Source organism: Paramisgurnus dabryanus, chromosome 5 (genome assembly GCF_030506205.2).
Source record: "Paramisgurnus dabryanus chromosome 5, PD_genome_1.1, whole genome shotgun sequence".
In the NCBI taxonomy this organism is placed as follows: domain Eukaryota; kingdom Metazoa; phylum Chordata; class Actinopteri; order Cypriniformes; family Cobitidae; genus Paramisgurnus; species Paramisgurnus dabryanus.
Genome location: NC_133341.1, coordinates 34435724 through 34458223, shown reverse-complemented (window position 1 = coordinate 34458223; position 22500 = coordinate 34435724). Strand labels below are relative to the sequence as shown.

Genomic DNA, 22500 nt, shown 5'->3' with positions numbered 1-22500 from the left:
AGATTCTGGTTAATCACTTGTCATGTCATCAGAAAGTGGACCAGACTTTGTTATAAACGTCAGGTTCTACAAGACCAGACAAACCCCAACCCTAAACAGTAAACAGTGTGAGGTTTTGAGTTCTGCCATGATGGGGTCATTTGTTGCCAGTGTTTAACCGGTCTGTATGGTTGTTCAGGTACAAGCGTCAGGAGTTAACCCCTCGCTACAGTCTGAGTCTGCACCAGGATGAAACGTTCATTCCTCCCGGAGAATCCCTGAGGGATCTTATAGAGCAGTCGCAGAGCTCCGGTTCAGGGTCCGGACTCCCCCTGCTGGTAAGAAACACACACTGCACACATTCAGCAATCAAAACTGATTCAGTGTCTACAGTCTTGAATGTCATTGGTCCTGCTAAACCCGTTTGATCCGAGCAGGCTGTTTATCATCCACGTTGCATGGGTAAAAAACTTTAATTTAATACTTATAAATAAATAAAATATAAATATGCATAATTAATAACATATATAAGATTATATTGAAGAATGATTAAAACAAATTGTATGGTCACCTTGGTTTAAATCCGATAAGAAATGTAGGTTTGTATTTCTTAAAAATAAGCTAATAAAATTTTTCAAATCCATATTTGGCGTACATACAGTATATTTTCTCATGTGGCAAGTAGCCGTGTAAAAAGCGGGATAACGTACAGTCAGTCATATTTGATATTGTGCGGTTATTTATTCTGCAATAACAAGTAGATCATGCCTTACATACGTATCACACGCATAGATTATTAGCAATACGTCATAGCGCAGATGTTTTATGTTACACGTCTTTCATTTTGACTAATGTATCTGTCCATCTAAAGGTGCAGCGTACCATTGCCAAACAAATCCAGATGGTGACACAGATCGGGAAGGGGCGGTATGGAGAGGTGTGGATGGGTCGATGGAGAGGAGAGAAAGTAGCTGTGAAAGTATTTTTCACTACAGATGAGGCCAGCTGGTTCAGAGAGACTGAAATCTATCAGACCGTCCTCATGAGGCATGAGAATATACTCGGTGAGGATATGAAACATAATTATGTGTTAAAACGCAACACATTGGACTTATCTCACAGGAATTCATTTTGCAAGGTAGCTATACACATGAAATGAAGACTTTGGTTCCAAAATAGTTACTGCCAAAATCAGTATTGTATCTGGTCAGTATTAAGAAGTAAATTCTTAATTTTATGCTATATCCAATATCTGCCGTGTTATTCTGTAATCGTTTCTCCCTTTTTCCAAATCGCGACAAACGCCAGTCCTCCTTCTCTGCTGAATGCAATAAATCTGATTAACCGATCACAGCGCACCATTCCTCGCATTGTTAACAATAATAGCGGCGCTTTGAATCCACACAGATTTTTTTCCTCAACTACTTTTTACTTCGTGATCAACAAACAAACAAAAACAAATTAATACTTGCAGATGATGGCATTAAAAAACCTGTGGTGATTTTCTGTGGCGGGGAAGAAACATAAACCGATTAAAATCGAATCATTTACGTGAGAGGCACTCGGGCGAAGGAAAATGTTGGCTGTTGCTTGTTCTCACACGACAGCATCAAGCTTCTGTCATGCTAACACATTGACCCTAGGGGATCTTATGAAACACTTTACATTATTTTACTCGAAGTCAACGAAAATCGACCAGGACCAAAACATTTTACAGCTGGTCGCTGTCAAAAAAGTTCAGCGACGACGTCCCGAAACAGCAGCAATGACAGTGTTCTTAATATGACAAAGTAAGTGTTTTGATCAATGCCATTAATGTTTATTTTTTAATCAGTGTATACCACTATTCAACTAAATGAATATAACATGGCAAACATGAATGCACATTTATATATTGATTCAATAGATTTATAGCATTTTGAAAAAAAAAACTTGTCATGGATTTATTTCATTTTGCAGAAAAAATTATCAGTTTTTATAAAAAACTTTGAGAATCAAATTATGGATTTTAATTTTTAATGTTATTATAACCTAAAGATGCTATGTGAAAGTTTGTAACAGAAAATAGTGGTTTTCATATTGTCACTTTCTTGGTATAGAAAACACATTTTTACCCAAATTAGTCAAAATGGATTTATTGCGTTTTGAAACCAAACTCTTCATATGATATTAAATGTATTATTTACAGGGTTCCCACGGGTTCTTGAAATCCTTGAAAGTTTGTGAATCTGGGAAAAAAATTCAAGGCCCTGGGAAGTTTTTGAAAATATCCATACATGGATACAGGTCATTGAAAGCGCTTGAATCTGTTTTATTTATGCAAGTTTTCTGGAAAAAAAATCCATATTATTCCCTGTGTACTGTAGCATAATATCATAAAAATTTGACTTTTTAAGCACACGTGTTAAACTGTTCACTTTAAATGCTTATATCTTCTGTATGCGAATGTTGATTCATACCAAAATGCTTTTTTGCATTCAGGTAGTTGTGTTTGACACATGAAAATGTCTCGGGTTACGTATGTAACTGTTGTTCCCTGAGAAGGGAACGAGACGCTGCGTCTCCCTTGCCATACTTCCTGCATCCCTGTAGCATCGTCTTTGGTAATATTTCAGATAGCGATATACTTCCTGGCTCCCGTGTCACCCTGTCTTTGTCGTTAAGCCTCACTATTGGTTGAATTTGATATACACATTCAGACGCACTTACCCCTGGAGGCGTCCCCAAAGTGTCACCACAGTGACACAGCGCGAGTTCCCTCAAAAGGGAACTGTAACAATGTATCTTAAAAGGTAACAGGATGTAACCCTGCTCTCACTTGAAATGTGTCCCCACATTAGTCCTTGAATTTGAGGGCATTGGACCTGGAAAGTCCTTAAAACGTCCTTGAATTTGAAGTTAACTAAGGTGTGGGAACCCTGTATTCAGAAATGTATGATTATAAGTAAAAACAATAATGAAGCCCCCTAAACCCAACGTCACTGATGAAAGCAGATTCTATAAAAATGTACAAATGAGATCGTATGAATTTTTATGAATTAGCCACCTGGGTGATTATATAATTGCAGCTACATTTGGTATCTAAAATAAAATTTTTTCTGCTTTTTATTTAAATAGTTAGGGTTAGGGTCATTTTTAATTATGTTAATAATTTGGTACCACAAGTTACAGGCCATAATATTTTCTGTACAAAAAAATGTGTTATATAGCTTGCTCATTAAAAAGCTAAGCTAAGCTGTTAGTTAGTCGCTCCCTTAAAACTCATGGCGATGTAAAATGATCAGGAAATCAACCACGTCATACACTGGACTGAACGAAAATACACCTGTCGTGATGAGCAGCACTTTTAAATCCATTAGCTGATATCAAATAACTTACATTATTTCTGACAGCAGAGCCTTGCTGTCAGGGTAGATGAACTATTTTTAACCTATGGATGCATTCCCCAGGGTTCATAGCGGCAGACATTAAGGGCACGGGATCATGGACTCAACTTTACCTCATCACAGACTATCATGAGAACGGCTCGCTGTACGACTATCTGAAATCCACTACTCTGGACAGCAGGTCCATGCTGAGATTGGCATATTCATCCATCTCAGGCCTCTGTCATCTTCACACCGAGATTTTTGGCACGCAGGGCAAACCGGCCATCGCGCACAGAGACCTGAAGAGCAAAAACATCCTGGTGAAGAGAAACGGAGCGTGCTGCATCGCTGACCTCGGTCTCGCCGTCAAATTCATCAGGTCAGACCACTGATGCATTTTTACTCTATTATTAAAATGATTGCAGTACTTATGATAACATGTTAGGGAGTAACTATAAATAGGACTTTCATAAGATAAACTTTTGTTTATCAGTAGATATTGATATTAATAAATGTGACAACAGTGGACAACAAAACCAGTCATAAGTCGCACGGGTATTAGAGATGAAACGGTTATCATCGTTATAGTGACCAAAATCACCACGATTACCAATATTATCATGGTTTTCTGATGCAAAATCTGAATGCAAACCAAATTAAAAATTGATTTTACATATAAGTGCACTTTTGTTTGCATAAACATCAAATAAATAACATTACCATTTATTATGGCACGTTTGGGGTTGTGAGATAAATGTCCAACTACTGTAGTTCAGATAAAACACAAGTGAGTAAATCAGATTCTCATATAAACTCAGGAATCGCATCATTTAGTGGAAATAAATAGAAAAGATGGATCTGTCTAAAGAAATATTAAGTAAATATATCTAATTACAACTAGATTTTCCATAAATGTTTGGATTTTTTTTGGATTTAAATTCAGTCAGCGAATCAGAATTCAGTAATCACAAACACATGGGAGCAGACGTGAATAAATGCGTTTGTCTCACGTTATAATTTGTATAATTGGTTGATGCTGGACAAGGGTTTCGAGGCGTGACCCTGGCACGGTCAGTAATACTAACCGTTGGACATCTTTTCACAGTTAAGCATTAAACCAGTAATTGTTACATCTCTTACGTGTATATTTGTAGCAATAGCCAACAGTACATTGTATGGGTCAAATTCATAGATCCTAAAATTATAGGATAATAAGAAATATATTTTCATAAAAAAAAAAAAATCTATTCATCATTAGTAATGTGTGTTGTTAAGGACTTCATTTTGACAACTTTAACATACGGACACAGAAATGCATAAATAAATAAAAGTAGAAATGCATAAATAAATGCAGTGGTGCAAAAATAATCAAATTAAAAGTTGATACTTCTGACAAAACAATATATTTGTTTATTTATGTCTGCATTTAATTAATAATTTATTTCTGCATTTATGTATATGTTTATTTCTGTATTTCTACATTTATTTATTTATGCATTTAATTACTAATTTATTCCGGCATTTATTCATTTTTTTATGTATTTCTACATTTATTTATTTATGCATTTAATTACTTATTTATTCCGGCATTTATTCATTTTTTTATGTATTTCTACATTTATTTATTTATGTATTTATTTATTTATATATACTTAACGCATTTTTCGTCCTCCATACGTCACAATATGTATTAAGCCCATCATGTGTGTGACCCGTCATGTCAAAATACTGCGTGTGTTCGGCATGTCATGTAAACTTATGTGCATCACGCAATGCCTGCTAGGAACGCTTCGAAGGGCTTTATGATAAAAGACATGCTTGCATTTGCCACATACTCACTAAATCTAATGTGTAATCAGAGTTTAGTGTTAAGTTATAGTCTTGCGAGAATTTTTTGATTGGTTCACATGATGCACTGAAAAAATATTTAGAGAAGTCACCGGCCGCCACTGATGCACTGTAAGTCGCTTTGGATAAATGCATCTGCCAAATGCATAAATGTTAATGTATTTGTCCACTGTCAGATGTATACTTTGAAAAAAAAAAAACACAGTATTTTACAGCCACAAAAACAATTACAGAATTGACAAAATCAATATAATAATAAACACATATTTACCTTTACATGCATTTCTTTATTTATTTATTTATCAGATGCTTTTATCAACACTAAATAGATACAACTAAAAAAAACAAACATTGTGACCCTGGAACACAAAACCAGTCATAAGTGTCAATTTTTCGAAATTGAGATGTATACATCATCTGTAAGTTGAATAAATAAGCTTTTTATTGATGTATGGTTTGTTAGGATATGACAATATTTGGCCGAGATACGACTATTACCATGTCTCACTGGAGGAAGAGATAGCAATATCTCAAAGTGATGTCCTCATTAAATAAAGGAAAATAATTTGAAAATCTGGAATCTGAGGGTGCGGAAAAAATCAAAATATTGCGGTCCCAATGCATGGATTGGTTAAAAAGTCACTTTTCATCCTCCATACTGACGAGCATCGCATCATGTGCTCTCGTAGAAGTCGTCACCGGCAGTGCAGTACAAGCTATACACTTTATCATCATGTTTTTTTTTTTTGTATCAAACCCATGACCTTCTGCGCTGCTAATGCAATGCTCAAATGAAACATTTCTGTAGTATTAACACGTGTTTGTGTGCTGTAACAGTGACACAAATGAGGTTGATATCCCGCTGAACACACGTGTGGGCACCAAACGCTTCATGGCTCCTGAGGTTCTGGATGAGACTCTAAACAGAAGTCACTTTCAGTCGTACATCATGGCAGACATCTACAGTTTCGGTCTCATACTGTGGGAGATCGCCAGGAGATGTGTGTCTGGAGGTATCGTCCTTGAATGCTTTCTGTCATTACAGTGAAAGATGACATGTATTTGCTTTTTAGGAGTTATATTTTGAATAATAATATTGTTACTCTTAAACTACCTCAGTCAGTTATTTAATGCACAAATAAGACTCATATATAGTTCCCATATATTAGGCTACTTTGATTTCCTGTGAAATGCTACAAGAGACACGTCTGAGATTAGTACCATCTTGGGCTTCCTAGCTGGAGTGAGAATTAAAATGACCTTTTTCATTTTTATCCATGTTTTCTGTTTCTTCTTCATCTCACTAATAGGATTTTATCTTCATTTGCTTATTGCATTTCATGGCAGACAGCAGATGACTAGAAATAAATGAGACATCTTTGTCTCTCTTGAGTTTTGATGTATTGATTCATCTGCGTTGACTTCTGCAGGAATCGTGGAAGAATATCAGCTGCCGTATCACGATCACGTTCCCAGTGACCCGTCATATGAGGACATGAGAGAGGTCGTGTGTATAAAGAAAATACGGCCGTCATTCCACAACCGCTGGACCAGTGATGAGGTAAACATCGTGAATCACCACACCGCTTTTACTTTCCAGACTATAATTGTTTTCACATACACACAGGGCTTGACATTAACACCTGCTAAATGCGGGTAGATTTCACCTGTGGGGGGTAACACAGCCACTCCCAGAAGCCACTTTGTTGGGTTGAATATAATTTTTTATTGTAGTTTTCTTTTAAGCCTTGTGAAATAATAAACAATGCTCGGGGCGACGCTACGAAACTACAACTCCCATGAGCACTCCCTGCACCAAGGGTTTTGTTTTTACCATGGAGAGCTCCAGCGCTGATGGATTTGCGAACGCACAGAACTCAGTCCGAGTGCACACACGCATACTTTGCGCAAGATGAAAGATATGTGATTGCATTAAAGACATTTAAGGTGTGTGCATACTCTTTGAGCAAGAGCGGAGAGAATTTCTAGAGATGTGTGCACGTCTAATTTTGTACAATGGCAAATTAAACCTTAGGAGAGGGATACGCGCTCGGGCATCATACTGTGCTTTTGTACTTTTACCCAACATGCCCTCTTGACATTTGTCAGTAAATGGCACCTTAAATGAAGTCTTAAATCACTTTTACAGAAACCATAATCAAGCTTATAAAATACAATCTGCATAAACAAGTTGACAGTAAAAAAAAATGAAATCTTACTTAGTATGTTTGTCTTGGTTTCTGTAGAAATATCTAAAAATTCTTAAAATATTAAAAAGTATTTTCTTGATGAGCAAAATTACCTAAGAAAATAATTCTAGTTTATAGACAAAAAATATACAATTTAAGTAAATGGACTCTATGCACGGCAGCGCTTGACGTGTTTCCGGTGATATCTCAGGATGCTGGACTACTTCCGCCAGTCATAGAGCGCTATGATATTAAGGACCGTCGGTTGCCCAAACAGCCAAAATAACACAGCAAATTTTGTTGATGCTTGTTTACTTTACATAGAAATAACTTATACTCCACACTTAATACCATAATGACATTTAAACGTATGAAAGTATATTTTTAAAGACGGGAGGACCGAACTTCTAGCCACCACTGCTGTGTCATAGCATTTACAGCGACTCACTGGAAAGCATGCCAACTTCTACACTGCTACCCTGTATCTGCATTACCAATACTTTTAGATAAAAATTGCACTGATAACAGTGCTATTCATCTGTTGTTGATATACAAATTTGGTATGATTGTTATCATCAGTACTAGCGAAGATAACATCTTTGGTTATACAAGCTAAACAGTAGAAACTCATATTTTCGATATTTATGTATTCTTTATTAATAACAAATGCAAAAGACAAATGGAAAATTAATATCAATGACAACAAGAATAACTTCAGAGAAAGAAAAAACACACACACACAACAAACTAAATACACGGGATAACAAATAATGGGAAAAATATTTCTACAACAGACTTTACAATAGTTAAGCCTTTTTTGTTTTGTTCTTTAGATTCTCAAATGTGTCAGGATAACTCAAAAATAACCAAGTAAAAATGTTTTGACAATCGATGTGTTATTTTACCTGACACTTTAAGATTACTTTAACATACTTCACCATTACAAAGACGTAATTTATTACCAGCGTGATTAGCCTGCTGTTCGAATCGTAAAAATAGCACAATGTAAGCTCTGCTAGTACAGGCTGGCTGAACATATCTTAATGATTATACAGAGACGACACATAAAACTTGTAACCTTTCTCGAGTTTGCACATCCGGACAATTCTTCACAAATCACAGGTTGTAAATTTGGGTAAATTCAGCAAACAACCGAGTACATTTTAGCGATTCTGCCGTCAATCTGCTTTAAATATCCCGAACCGGAAACTGAATAGCAGCCTTGAGTCAAACGCGGAAGTTAAGCGTGCATAGAGTCCATTTAAACTTAAAACAAGCAAAACATATCTGCCAATGGAGTGAGAAAAAAAATCTAAAAATACGATTTTTCACTTTTTTCTTACACACTTAATTGAAGAAAAATTTTCTCAGCTCATTGGCAGATAATTTTGCTTGTTTTAAGCACAAATTCATTTAAATTGTATAGTTTTGTGTAAAAACTAGACTTATTTTCTTGGGTCATTTTGCTCATCAAATACAACTTGATTTAAGAATTCTTAGATATTTCTACTGAAAACAAGACAAAAATACTAAGTTAGAAAGTCATTTTTTGCAGTGTACATGTTCTGACTGAGCAGTTGTTACACTGCAAAAAAAAAAAACATGATTTTCAAGAAAAAAATCTTAGTATTTTTGTCTTGTGTTCAATAAAATTATAAAAAAAAATCTTAAATGACTCAAGAAAATAAGTCTATTTTTTAGACCAAAAATATCAAATTTAAGTGATTTTGTGTATAAAACAAGCAAAAAAATCTGCCAATGGGGTAAGCAAAAAAATCTTTTTTCTTAAACACTAAATTCAAGAAAAATTTAAGAAAAATTTGCTTACCCCATTTTGTTTTTTGTGTGTTTATCTTTTCAGTTTATTAAAAGTTTTGTCTTGTTTTCAGTATAATTATCTAAACATTCTTAAATCAAGATGTATTTTCTTGATGAGCAAAGAAATTAAGTTTAGTTTTCATAAAGAAATATATAATTTAAGTGAATTTGTTCTTAAAACAACCACAATAAAATAGGGTAAGCCAATTTTTCTTGAATTAAGTGTTTAAGAAAAGTTAAAGATTTTTTTTCTTACCCCAGTGGCAAAAAGTTTTAAGCACAAATTTACTTAATGTTTTTGACTTTATTTTCTTAGGTAATTTTGCTCATAAAGAAAATGCTTCTTAATTTAAGAATTGTTAGTATTTTTGTCTTGTTTTCAGTACAAATATCTAAGAAAGTCATTTTTGCTGTGTAAACTGCATGTTTTTCATGCAGATTAATATACGATATGATCTGTAATAATACCAGGTATATACCAGCTAATATATGTAGTCTCAATTTGGGTGTCAATCTTTAAAAAGTAATTTTAGCATGCCAAAGTCATATAATGTATTTTTCCAACAACAAAATTGTGCCCAGCGAAAATGCTGAGTGGCTAGTAACTTTGGAAAAACACTGGCCACTGTGGCTGGTGTGCAAAAAAGTTAATGTCATGCCCTGCATACACATAAATATTTTTATGAAATAATACTAACAGTCTTACCAATGTCATCAAATGTCGTCCTTTAGTAATTTGTTGTGGTTATGTGTGCTTTCAGTGTCTAAGGCAAATGGGGAAACTCATGACGGAGTGTTGGGCACATAACCCGGCGTCCCGACTGACCGCCCTTCGTGTTAAAAAGACTCTGGCCAAGATGTTGGAGTCTCAGGACATTAAAGTCTGAGTACAGATGTTAACTCAGAAACTGACTTGATACCTTGCCTCGCCGTAGGTTTGGTGCAAAATCCTCGCCAATGGCAAGTGACCACGGCAAAGATCATCGATGGCACACGTCTCCGTGTCTGGATGTAGGACTGTGCTCGTACAGAAATACAGACTTTGAAATTCGAAGATGTGGCATTGGAGGACCAGCAGAATGTCTCTGATCTCCATCGTCATGTTGTAATAATGTGAAGCGGCGAGTACTGGATGTTATGGAGCGAGACATTTCCAGACACGTCTGTGGTCCATCATAAACACACTGGACTTGAGGACAGCTAACTTTTTTATTTGAATTTGGTGTCATCGTTGTTGTCCATTATCTGCAACAAGTATGATGGTTAATGTTGAAAATATATTTAAAGTCTATGGTTTCTCACCATTTTGGGTGGGCTGTGCCTTATTTATTGTGTATAGAGAGTGAAGCATACTTGAATAAATGTTTGAGTAACACTGAATGTTTATTTTGCCTGCACGATATGCAATATTTGCAATGCCCTTTTCCAGGTGTATAATGCGATATAAACAAATATTGGATGACTGGAAAAGCTCTGTTTGATTCAAATGTGACATTTGCAGTCAAAATTTCTCTCTTTATTATAAAGGATTTAGGAAAATATTAACAGACGGTTCAATACATTGACTGAAAATGTCACATCCATAACTCTGCAATAGCTCAATAGCGGAAAAAGAGACTATAAATAATACAAAACAACATGTAGTGTTGATTAAAAATATAATTTATTAAAAAAAAAACCTTTAGATACATTTTGTACAGAAACTGGCTGCGGACGTGTCTGCATTTCACTTTGAGTGTTTTTAAAGGAAGCTGAAATAAATCCTCTCTCTCTCTTTATGCAAGTAAAACAATGCACGTTTGCCAGCGATCCTGTCCAGAAGCAAACATTGCATAGTTGGCACAGCATTTACGTCAAACAAAAATATCCAATGCGCTGCTGCTCTTCAAACTTAAAGATGTTGTTTTGCTGATTAATTTCCGCACATATCCTTTCAGAGACGAACAGAAATGGCAGTTCAGTAAAGGCTTTCAGGCAGTGATACTGCAGACCGATCCACAGACAATGAGCTCTGGTTCGCGTACACACCAGCATTCATATTTAGTGTTTACAAAACAGATCTTGCATTACACAATCTTCAGTTGCTTTGCAAGGCAGTTGCATAGGCCTTCATTACATTTATGGGCTGTAAATTCTGAACACTCGGATCTGTCATTTACTATACATTTATGTTACGTACTACAAATGGATAAATAAATCTTTTTACTTAATACACATTCCAGGCTTTACTGTAAATGATTCGTCTGAGCAACAAACATGTTTTTTTTTTCTCAAAGTGTAATAACTTTCCCTTCTAAAAACTCAATTATTACATTTCAGCTGACGCCATTAAGCCCTGTCATACAGAAACCACTTCTCACAATCCAATAACTTCAGAATGAATCAAATAAATGCATTTTCTTTTCTCGCTGAATTTGCTGTTTCACTTACTAATGTAAGCTGTGAACACTGTGTATCAAACAGACGAATCATCGGTAATCCTCTAATATAACGTATAGTTCTGGCTTTAAAATGTAAATACTTTTTTTAGCATCATGTAAGAAAATGTGCAATGTAAATATATGAGCAAATATCATGAAAGGAACATTTTTATCTATTAAACATTTTAAAGATAATTGGGGAAAAAAATCGTTCTGCTATTTTAGTTGATATGAAACCAAAAATGGTCCTGCTGAAACAGCAGTGATGTCCTTCAAATCACCAGACACATTTCATAACATACTGGCAGTGTTCAAAGGAATATTAAAAACTTAAACCTGCATCGCTAACCCAACCTGAAGTCAATGTTACAACATTCAATAGCAATAAATGATAAAAGATAATGAAGTTCTGACTAATAATGGAAAGTAAAATAATATTTTATATCAAGACTTAAAACCGCTACTATAAAAATTATCATGACACCATTGTTTCCACCAAACTTTCCCACTGTTATAAAGTTATTGTTACTATTGTTAGTGGTTTTGTGAAATTTTATTTTTTTTAAATGTGAAAAAATTAAATCTCCTAAATGTGACCCTGTACCACAAAACCGGTCATAAGTAGCACAGATATATTAGTAGCATTAGCCAAAAATATTATAAAAGTATGGGTCAAAATTATAACTTTTTCATTATGATATTATGTAAGGATCGTGTTCAGTGAAGATAGTTTGTACATTTTCTACCATAAATATAAAAAAAATATTAATATGTGTTGCTAGGGACTTAATTTGGACAACTTTAAAGGCAATTTTTTCAATATTTTTTTTTTTTTGCACCCTCAGATTCCAGATTTGCAAATAGTTTCATCAGTGCCAAATATTGTCCTTTCCTAAACTATACATAAATTGAAAGCTTTATTCAGATATGAATTGAATGAATTGAACAGTATGACCGATTTTGTGGTCTAGGGTAACATTTAGGAATTTTAATTTTTAGGAGTGTTACAAAAATTGTATTTTCTAAATGTGACTATGGACCACCAACCAGTCATAAGTAGCACAGGTATATTAGTAGCATTAGCCAAAAATATTATAAACATATGGTTAAAAATTATATGATTTTTTTCATTATAATATTAAGTAAAGATCGTGTTCAATGAAGATATTTTGTAAATTCACTACCATAAATATAAAAAAATATATATTTATTTAAATAAATGTATTTATTAGTAATATGTGTTGCTAAGGACTTAATTGGTATATATATATATATATATATATATATATATATATATATATATATATATATATATATATATATATATATATATATATATATATATATATTTGCACCCCAGATTCCAGATATTCAAATTGTTGTATCTTGGCCAAATATTTTCCTATCCTAACAAACTATACATCAATGGACAGCTTTATTCAGCTTTTCAAAATTTAAAAAGTTGACCCTTATGACTGATTTTGTGGTCCAGTGTCACATTTAGGATTTTTTTTTAATTAAAGTGTTAAAAAATTAAATTTTCTAAATGTGACTCTGGACCACAAACCAGTCAAAATTATAGATTTTTAATACCAAAGATCATTAGGATATTAAGTAAAGATCATGTTCAATTAAAATATTGTCTTAATTTTCTACCATAAATATATCAAAAATAAATATAGACATTTATTTAAATAAAAGTATTTATTAGTAATAAGCTATGTGTTGCTAAGGACTTAATTGGACAACTTTAAAGACGATTCTCTCAATATTTAGATTTTTGCATCCTCAGATTAGAGATTTGCTTATAGTTGTATCTCAGCCAAATATTGTCATATCCTAGACATCAATGGAAAGCTTTATTCAGCTTTCAGGTGATGTACAAATCTCAATTTCAAAGAATTGAACATTATGACTGATTTTGTGGTCTAGGGTAACAATTAGGAAATAAAAATTTTAGGAGTGTTAAAAAATAGAATTTTCCAAATGTGACTCTGGACCACCAACCAGTCATAAGTAGCACCTATATTTTAGTAACATAAGCAAAAAAAAATAAAAGTATGGGTCAAAATTATAATTTTTTTCATTATGATAATAAGTAAAGATCGTGTTCAATAAAGATATTTTGTTAATTTCCTACCATAAATATTAGAAAAAACAAATGTATATATTTATTTAATATGTAATATGTGTTGCTAATGACTTAATTGGGCAACTTTAAAGATGATTTTCTCAATATTTAGATTTTTTGCACCCTCAGATTCCAGATTTGCAAATAATTTGCAAAAATCTCGGCCAAATATTGTCCTATCCTAACAAACTATACATCAATGAAAAGCTTTATTCAGCTTTCAGATGATGTACAAATCTCAATTTTAAAAGAATTGACTGTTATGATTGATTTTGTGGTCCAGTGTCACATTTAGGATTTTTTTATTAAAGTGTTTAAAAATAAAATTTCCTAAATGGACTACAAACCAGTCATAAGTAGCATGGGTATATTAACATTAGCCAAAATATTATAAACGTATGGGTCCAGATTATAGATTTTTCATACCAAAAATCATTAGGACATTAAAGGCGGAGTCCACGATGTTTGAAAAACGCGTTGGAAAAGGAGACGGGCCGACTACCAAAACACACTTATAGCCAATCAAATCAAATCAAATGCCGGGTTGCGTATGTGTGGGGCGGGTCTATCAACAGAAGGTCCAGATTCTATTGGGGTAGGGGCGTGTTTGTTTGGGTGATTTCAAATATCAACATTGGCTTTCAAACATCGTGGACTCCGCCTTTAAGTAAAGATCATGTTCAATTAAACATTTTGTAAATTTCCTACCATAAATATATAAAAAAATTATACATTTATTTAAATGAATAAATTTTAATTAAATAAATTTCTATTGATTTATGGTTCCTAACAAACTATACATCAATGAAAAGCTTTATTCAGCTAGATGATGTACAAATCAAAAAAAAAAAAAAAATGGATCCTTATGAGTGATTTTGTGGTCCAGAGTCACAATTTGAAAGGGCTGAATGTAAGAATGTTTAACATTTACAATAATTTGAAATGTTATCCTATTATATGCAAAGGTTAGCATTCCTTTATGAACCTTTGCCTGAACAACAAAATGTCGTTGTGGCAATTCGACATATTTTACGAAGTGGTCATCATATACGTATACGTTTTATAAGATTTGCTTTCACCCCTATGTTGGTTTAAAGGCGGAGGTGTGGGTGGTGTATCATTATTGTTTTTTGTTGAATAATCATATGATTCACTTTATATAAATTCATCAAATTAGCCAAATCATAAAATATGTACGAATCCCGTGAGATCAGGTTGGACTGAAAGGATCTTGGGGAATATACAAATTTTTCCCTTTTCTTTTCTCCATCTCTATTTTTAAAGTGTAGATTAAAAGTGTGATTATTTGGTGATGACCAACAACCCCTGTGAAGAGTTTAAAGTAAATATACTTTTAATTTGACATTAGTAACAATAACTTTACCAACTGCCTCAATTTGATGAAATAATGGGTACCATGTGACCGTATTGTATATTTTTATAATGGGCATCTTTACTGTTTTGTTAAACCAGGCATAGAGCAAAATGTCAAAATGAAAACAAAACACTTCATGCAGAAAACAAGTGACTTCTTTAGATAAAAGATATGATGCTCTTACAAAAGTGCGCCGATCAATCCCATCATTACGGTGTGACTTCACATTTCATCTTCCACATTCCACATAACCAAATATCAATGGCATACATTATTTTTAATCCCTGGCAAGTGCTCGTATGCACTTTTGTTCATCAAAGAAACATAGAATTGTTCTTTTTTTGCATTACAAAAATAATACAATTAAAATCAGATTTGAATGTTAATTAGATTTTAAAGGCCACTTTAAGGTACTCTCAGTCGACACGCTAAATACTGTATTTTCTTCTCTTTCTGAAAATATTATATTACATGAGAATTACTGTATCGGCAACCACTAGATGGCACCACGAAATTCCTTAAAAACGATCACTAAGGAGACATAAAGTATGGAGGAGATTTCAGACACTGGATAACACTGCAGTCCCTACACGTGCAAACTGAGAAAGGGTTTTTTGTGGAGGAATATACTGTAGGGGTCTGAGAGAGCATTTTGGTTGTCTAGATCTTGACCCTGTACCGGCTTTACCTTTGACCCCGGTGAGATTCTCAAGCCCGCATCAGTGGCATCCACGCGCATAGATAGCAGCAGCAGCAGCACCTCACGTTTCCATGGTAACGGAATAAGATGCTGCGCTGAGTTGGTGCCAAAGGTCACGGGCTCTGCGTTCTGCGGATGCTTTGACTCATCTTTCTTCATGTGGTGATTTCTTTGTTTTTTTCAGTGGCAAAACAACTCAACTTCTGTGTTGAGCTGAATCCTTTGATCTCCAGTCGGTGTTTCTGCTTAAACATCATCATAATGGTCAATATTCCTTTGCCAAAGATGCTATGCTGTTGTCATGGCGACCCATCTCTTCCAGAACCGTGGCAAGCTGGTTCAGGTTGCCGTGCGGAAAGTGCAGGGCTTCCCAAAGATCCAGAATGACTCCTGTAGGACTGCTCTTGGTTGCAAAGTAGTTCAGATACCTGAGAGGCGAGACAATAAAAATCAAGTTAAATTGAAGCATTTTATCTAAAACATCTCACGTGCAGTGCATTAAAAGTTTAATTTTTTTATTTTTAAGCAGTTCTGTCCACTTGTTTGAAGAGCAGATTGATGCGTTTACTGTATACGACCCCATGGACTTTGTATTTACCACAAAAAAGTTTAATAGTATCTCTGAAAGGTCTTGAACAGAATAAAAACATCTTTGTGAGCTACCAAACAAACTCCAGGGAGTCTACTTGTACATGGAGAGCCTGTCTTTTCACTTTCAACACGCTTTTCCCAGAATCCTCCTCGCTTTATCTCTTCCTCTGCACTTCCCGTCCCCTGTGAACTTTTACTCGCTCGTCTTCTGTTTCCAAATTCCTTTCTTATGCCTGTTTGTCCTCGGAGGTGAACAGCATGGTCTCGAAACCTTGTTTGAAATGAGATCTTCTTCACTTTTAAAGACGTACAGTAATACCCCAACCAGAACTCAAACCATAGGGGTCCTTCACTTTTTTCAGTATTTCCTCTAATTACGTGCAACGCGGAGGAATAAAGAAACGCTGGTGTTTAGAAAAGCTGCCGTCAGAGACTCAGGGAAAATCTCTTGGCCTTTTCACACAAAGAGAACGAATGATGGAACAACAGAAAATGTCTCTTTTCTTCCCCTGCTGTTTTTCTTTTTCAAAGTCTCCCGCGAGAAAATTTCAGTGTGGATGACTTCTGTTCTATCATTCTTACAACATAAACTGCACTGATATCTCACAACATGGACTATTAGCAAAGATGAACAATAGGAAAGCACGAATGAGCAATTCCATGCAACTTTTAATACAAAAATTACCAAAAGGTTTTTTACCATACTGATATCTCAGATGTCAATATTTGGTGGCTTAATAGCCAATGCAAAGTCTCTGTTTAAGTTTTCAAACATTTTCCATAGTTAGGTATTAAAGTGCAGCTTTCAGAATCGTCCATAACGTTGTTTCTTCCTCATTAATGCGCAAATGAAAATTAACTAATTAAAATGTGAAAATCAAGTTTTTTTCAAGCTGATTTGAAACCTGCTACTCATTTCTTGAACAAAATACCATATACAGATGTGGCAACCTTCACACATCCTCACACAGGAAAAACTTTAAGATCCGAGGCACTGTTTCGTTTAAGACGGCTAATGTCATTTCCATTTGCGTTGCCCTTGTGGTTTGTGTTATATCAGACCTCTAAAAACTGGTATCTCTGAACACCGATGTGATCTTAGATATCATGATCCAAAAAGTTCGGTAGCACAGCACTTTGCTGATTTGAGACATTTGGTTTCCACTCTGCAGTACATCGGTGATGAATCAGTTAAATATCCATGTCGCGGAGGTGATATTAAAGGACAAGTTCGGTATTTTAGACTTAAAGCCCTGTTTTCAGATTGTTTATGGTGAAATAGAACGGTTTTGACTGAAATTTCGACATTTGCGGGTGCCCTGAGAATTTTGGCGTGTTTGTGTTTCACCTCACACCTCTACAATGGGTTTAATGGTGCACTGGAACAATCCTTCCTAAAATGCATTAAACTTTCGTTTACAAAGACGTGAAACTCACCGAGTGGTCAGGGGTGTTCACTGATATGCTCACACAAAAATCGCTGCAAAAGATGCTTTCCAACAGCTGTTTTAGCATTCGTTGTTAACTTGTGGACCTATTTTTCCAAACGCCTCACACCCGTACATTCTTCCGCTGAGAGCTTGAATAATAGACACTCCAGCCCAGGTGGTGGTGCTAATCCGCCTTTGCCAATTGCAAGAATAGAAACAAAGTTCCCGGCGCTGAGTAATACCGTACCTCACAGGACATCTAATACAAGTCAATGGAGTTGGTAAAAACTACGATAAAACAGCTGTTGGAATGCGTCTTTTGCAGCGATTTTTGTGTGAGCATACCAGTGAACACCCCTGACCACTCGGTGAGTTTCACGTCTTTGTAAACGAAAGTTTAATGCATTTTAGGAAGGATTGTTCCAGTGCACCATTAAACCCATTGTAGAGGTGGAAGGTGAAACACAAACACGCAAAAATTCTCAGGCCAGCCGCAAAATTTCAGTCAAAACCATTCAATTTCACCAAAAACAATCTGAAAACAGGGCTTTAAGTCTAAAATACCGAACTTGTCCTTTAATAAATTACTTTTACAGCGTGAGGTTAATTGGATTTACGTTGTCCGCTAGAGGATTAAATGAGGACTTTGACATCCGTCCATTTCTCTAAAACATTAGATATGTACCTCAATACTGTTTGTGGCTATCAATTGTATTTATTTATGCAATAAAGTATACTTTTTTGTTACTGATTAAATTAATTACTGATTATTTATTTATATTTGTACATTTTGCATAGCTTTAGATGTTTGGTTTCTTCTCTTTTGATTTTATTATTACAATTTTTCCTTCTTGTTTTTCTAATTGGTTAATGTTATTGTGATATTGTGACCTATGAGAACATTGTATGATCATGTGACATTTGATTACTTGGAGGTAGGTCTATAAATACTGGCATATCAGTGGCGTTTATTGGTCTGATGAAGAGCCTGCATGCTCGAAACGTTACCTACACGCCATGCAATTGTTTTTAATAAAAAATCTTTTGATACTTTTGGAACTTTGGTGTTGCCTACTTTGCATTCTTATACTATTACGTTGTTTTTTATGCTTCTCTGCCAATGATGAGTTTTTAGGGCAATCCATATTTCCGCTATTATCCATTAGGTGGTGCTCTTACCCCATTTATAAAACACTGGAACATCCACTGATCGAAAAACAGTAAAAAATTCTGTGTATGTTTTCTGATCTTTGTTCTGAATCTGATCTCTAACAAATGTCCTTTACAAAAATCCAATTATCTCAGCTTTTTGCTCAAAATATGAAAACTGATGAAAAAAGAAAAAAAATGAAGATAGGATGAAACGCTTTTGTTGTTGTTTGAAAGCAGAGGGTCTGTTCTTTCATTTGATATGTTGTATGTTTATATATTTAAAGACGGACATTTTCTGGAAAGCACTAAACTTTTTTGAAAAAAAAAAACGCTGGCAGAAACAGATTTAAAGAGACGTCTCTTCTCCATTTGTTGGGTGTTATTGCTTCCCAGACAACAGGTCGTCATGTGCATAAAAAATTAAACTGTTCTCAACTTTGTCATGTAGCTGAACACGCTCACTTCCTGTCACCAAAGATCACCGTCATTCGTGTCGCCGAAAAATCGGCAAGCATCCATTAAAATGTATGTGACTGTGTCGCTCTGCCATTGCTAGTCACTGGTGGTGTGCACGCAGCTTAATGTTTGCTTTTTGAAATAAGAGACTTACAGAGGATGCAAATTCAGATGCATGTACTGTAATTGCAGGTTCAGTTTGTTAAGTAATTGTGTAAACAAACATGAGTTGTCTATATATGTGTGTTACCTGTCCAGGTTAAGTTTGTGCGCCAGTATTCTCCAGTCATTTCCTCGTGTATGCGGTGCATCCAGGCTGCTGCAGAGTTTGTTTCTGATGCTGACAGGGATTCGGAACGCACTCGGACCCGTCAGTACCGTAATACTGCTGCCGGGGTCCATTAGGGACGTATCAATACACTGTACATCCTACAGTACACACAGAGAGAGAGAGAGAGAGAGAGAGAGAGAGAGAGAATTAACTCCTGCAAAGAAATGAGCTATGAGTTACACACCGCCAGATTTCTGCCTCATTTGTAACTGGTAAAATTGATTATTGTAATGCTCTACTTAGTGCTCCCCAGGAAAACAATAAATCATCCACAGCTTGTTTAAGACGCAGCGGTAGGATTGTACCTAAAACAAAGATAGCACACATTATCCCTGTTTTACGTGAAATTTGCTGGTTAATGGGATTGATAGATTTTGAAGCTTTTAGTGACTTTCAGTTCAGTACACGGATTCGGTTGCTGAAGTTTATTGTCATGATTAAGGGCTCAATGGGAATAGTTTAATCTTTCTCTCCATACAAGATTTGAACCAACAAACTTTTAATTACCAGCCATGGGGTGGAACGGTTACTCAGTGGGTGCACTGTTACCCCACAGCCAGGGGCGTTGCACAAGATCTCAGGCCCTATGCATAGGCAGTCCTGATGGGCCCCCATGCCCCACCCCCATAATATATTCCAGACTTTTCAAGGGCCCTCTCTTCCTCTGGGGCCCTGGTAATCAGTACTGGTTTTACCCCCAGTCCGCGCCCTTGCCCACAGCAAGAGAGTCATTGGTTCGATCCTCTGCTGGGTTAGCCAACTTACACACGGTTCAAATTGCGCACGGTATAACTTGCGCAAATTGCGCATGGATCAACTTGTGCACAGATCAACTTTTGCATGGATCAACTTGCGCATGGATCAACTTTTGTGCCCAGTTAACTTGCGCATGGTTCAACTTGGGCAAATTGCACATGGATCAACATGCGCATGGTTCAACTTGCGCAAATTGTGCACGATTCAACTTGTGCACGGTTCAACTTGCGCAAATTGCACATGGATTAACTTGTGCACAGATCAACTTTTGCATGGTTTAACTTGCGCACAGATCAACTTTTGCATGGATCAACTTTTGTGCACGGATCAACTTGCGCAAATTGTGCAGGGTTCAACTTGCACACAGATCAACTTGCGTGCGGATCAACTTGTACACCGATCAGCTTGCGCACAGTTCAACCTACACACGGATCAACTTGCGCACGGTTCAACTTGGGCAAATTGTGCACGATTCAACTTGTGCAAATTGCGCATGGATAAACTTGTGCACAGTTCAACCTACACACGGATCAACTTGCGCACGGTTCAACTTGGGCAAATGCATGGATCAACATGCGCATGGTTCAACTTGCGCAAATTGTGCACGATTCAACTTGTGCAAATTGCGCATGGATAAACTTGTGCACAGTTCAACCTACACACGGATCAACTTGCGCACGGTTCAACTTGGGCAAATGCATGGATCAACATGCGCATGGTTCAACTTGCGCAAATTGTGCACGATTCAACTTGTGCAAATTGCGCATGAATAAACTTGTGCACAGTTCAACCTACACACGGATCAACTTGCACAAATGGTGCATGGATCAACTTGCGCACGGATCACCTTGCGCAAATTGCGCACGGATCACCTTGCGCAAATTGTGCACGGATCAACTTGCGCACGGATCACCTTGCGCACGGATCAAATTGCGCACGGATCAACTTGCGCACGGATCAACTTGCGCACGGATCAACTTGCGCACGGATCAACTTGCGCACGGATCAACTTGCGCACGGATCAACTTGCGCACGGATCAACTTGCGCAAATTGTGCTCGATTCAACTTGTGCAAATTGCACATGGATCAACTTGTGCACGGATCATCTTGTACACCGATCAGCTTGCGCAAATTGTGCTTGGTTCATCTTGCGCACGGATCAATTTGTGCAAACTGTGAACAAATCAACTTGCGCACGGATCAACTTGCGCACAGATCAACTTGTACACTGATCAGCTTGCGCAAATTGTGCATGGTTCAACTTGCGCACAGATCAACTTGCGCACGATTCAACTTGCGTATAGATTACCCATTTCTCGCCAGAAATATAGTCATATATACTGGAATGATGTTAAGAAAATAAACAATTACCAGCCCAAGTATTTATACACCGTGCTAAAACACCCTTAAAGAGGACATTTCACAAGACTTTTTAAGATCCTAATAAATCTTTGGTGTCCCCAGAGTACATATGTAGAGTTCTAGCTTAAAATACCATATAGATAATTTATTATAGCATGTTATAATTGCCACTTTGCCGTTTTTGGGTGTGTCCTTTTAAATGCAAATGAGTGGATTTTTTTGTCTTGTGGTTGGATAGTGCAGATTAAGGGGTGGTATTATCCCCTTCTGACATCACAAGGGGAGCCGAATTTCAATTACCTATTTTTTCACATTCTTGCGGAGAAAAGTTTAACAAAACTAAGTTACTGGGTTGATCTTTTTTTAAATTTTCTATGTTGAAAGAAGCACGGGGGACCCAATTATAGCACTTATAAAGTCAAATATGTCCCCTTTAAGCATCAAACCAAAAGCTTTTCTTTAGAGCTTTTACATTGAAACTACTTCAACATAAAGTAACGTAACACCAAGTTAACTTTTAATGACATTTCATTTGCCTGAACTTGTTCTATGCATTATTTATTCTCCTCTGTATTTGGCAAGGTATGTTTAAA

At 35.9% G+C, this 22500-nt stretch overlaps 2 protein-coding genes across 6 annotated transcripts in view; one reads left to right on the top strand and one right to left on the bottom strand.

Moving 5' to 3' along the window:
- Window positions 1-10577, top strand: part of bmpr1ba (bone morphogenetic protein receptor, type IBa) — a 61031-nt gene extending 50454 nt beyond the window's left edge. For all 4 annotated transcript variants that reach the window (XM_065251023.1, XM_065251021.1, XM_065251022.1 and 1 more), the window contains 6 exons: window positions 179-317; window positions 851-1043; window positions 3429-3726; window positions 6033-6208; window positions 6626-6756; window positions 9964-10577. In XM_065251023.1, the coding sequence (XP_065107095.1) occupies window positions 179-317; window positions 851-1043; window positions 3429-3726; window positions 6033-6208; window positions 6626-6756; window positions 9964-10089 (1063 nt within the window). In that variant the 3' untranslated portion in view covers window positions 10090-10577. The remainder of the gene's footprint in view (window positions 1-178; window positions 318-850; window positions 1044-3428; window positions 3727-6032; window positions 6209-6625; window positions 6757-9963) is intronic.
- Window positions 10578-14524: 3947 nt separating this feature from the next.
- LOC135732745 (netrin receptor UNC5C) overlaps window positions 14525-22500 on the bottom strand; it is a 165595-nt gene continuing 157619 nt past the window's right edge. Inside the window, exons 16-17 of one of the 2 annotated variants that reach the window (XM_065251019.2) lie at window positions 19708-19886; window positions 14525-16256 (exon numbers count right to left, since the gene is read on the bottom strand). In XM_065251019.2, the coding sequence (XP_065107091.1) occupies window positions 16094-16256; window positions 19708-19886 (342 nt within the window). In that variant the 3' untranslated portion in view covers window positions 14525-16093. The remainder of the gene's footprint in view (window positions 16257-19707; window positions 19887-22500) is intronic. The other variant, XM_065251020.2, reaches the window with a different exon arrangement.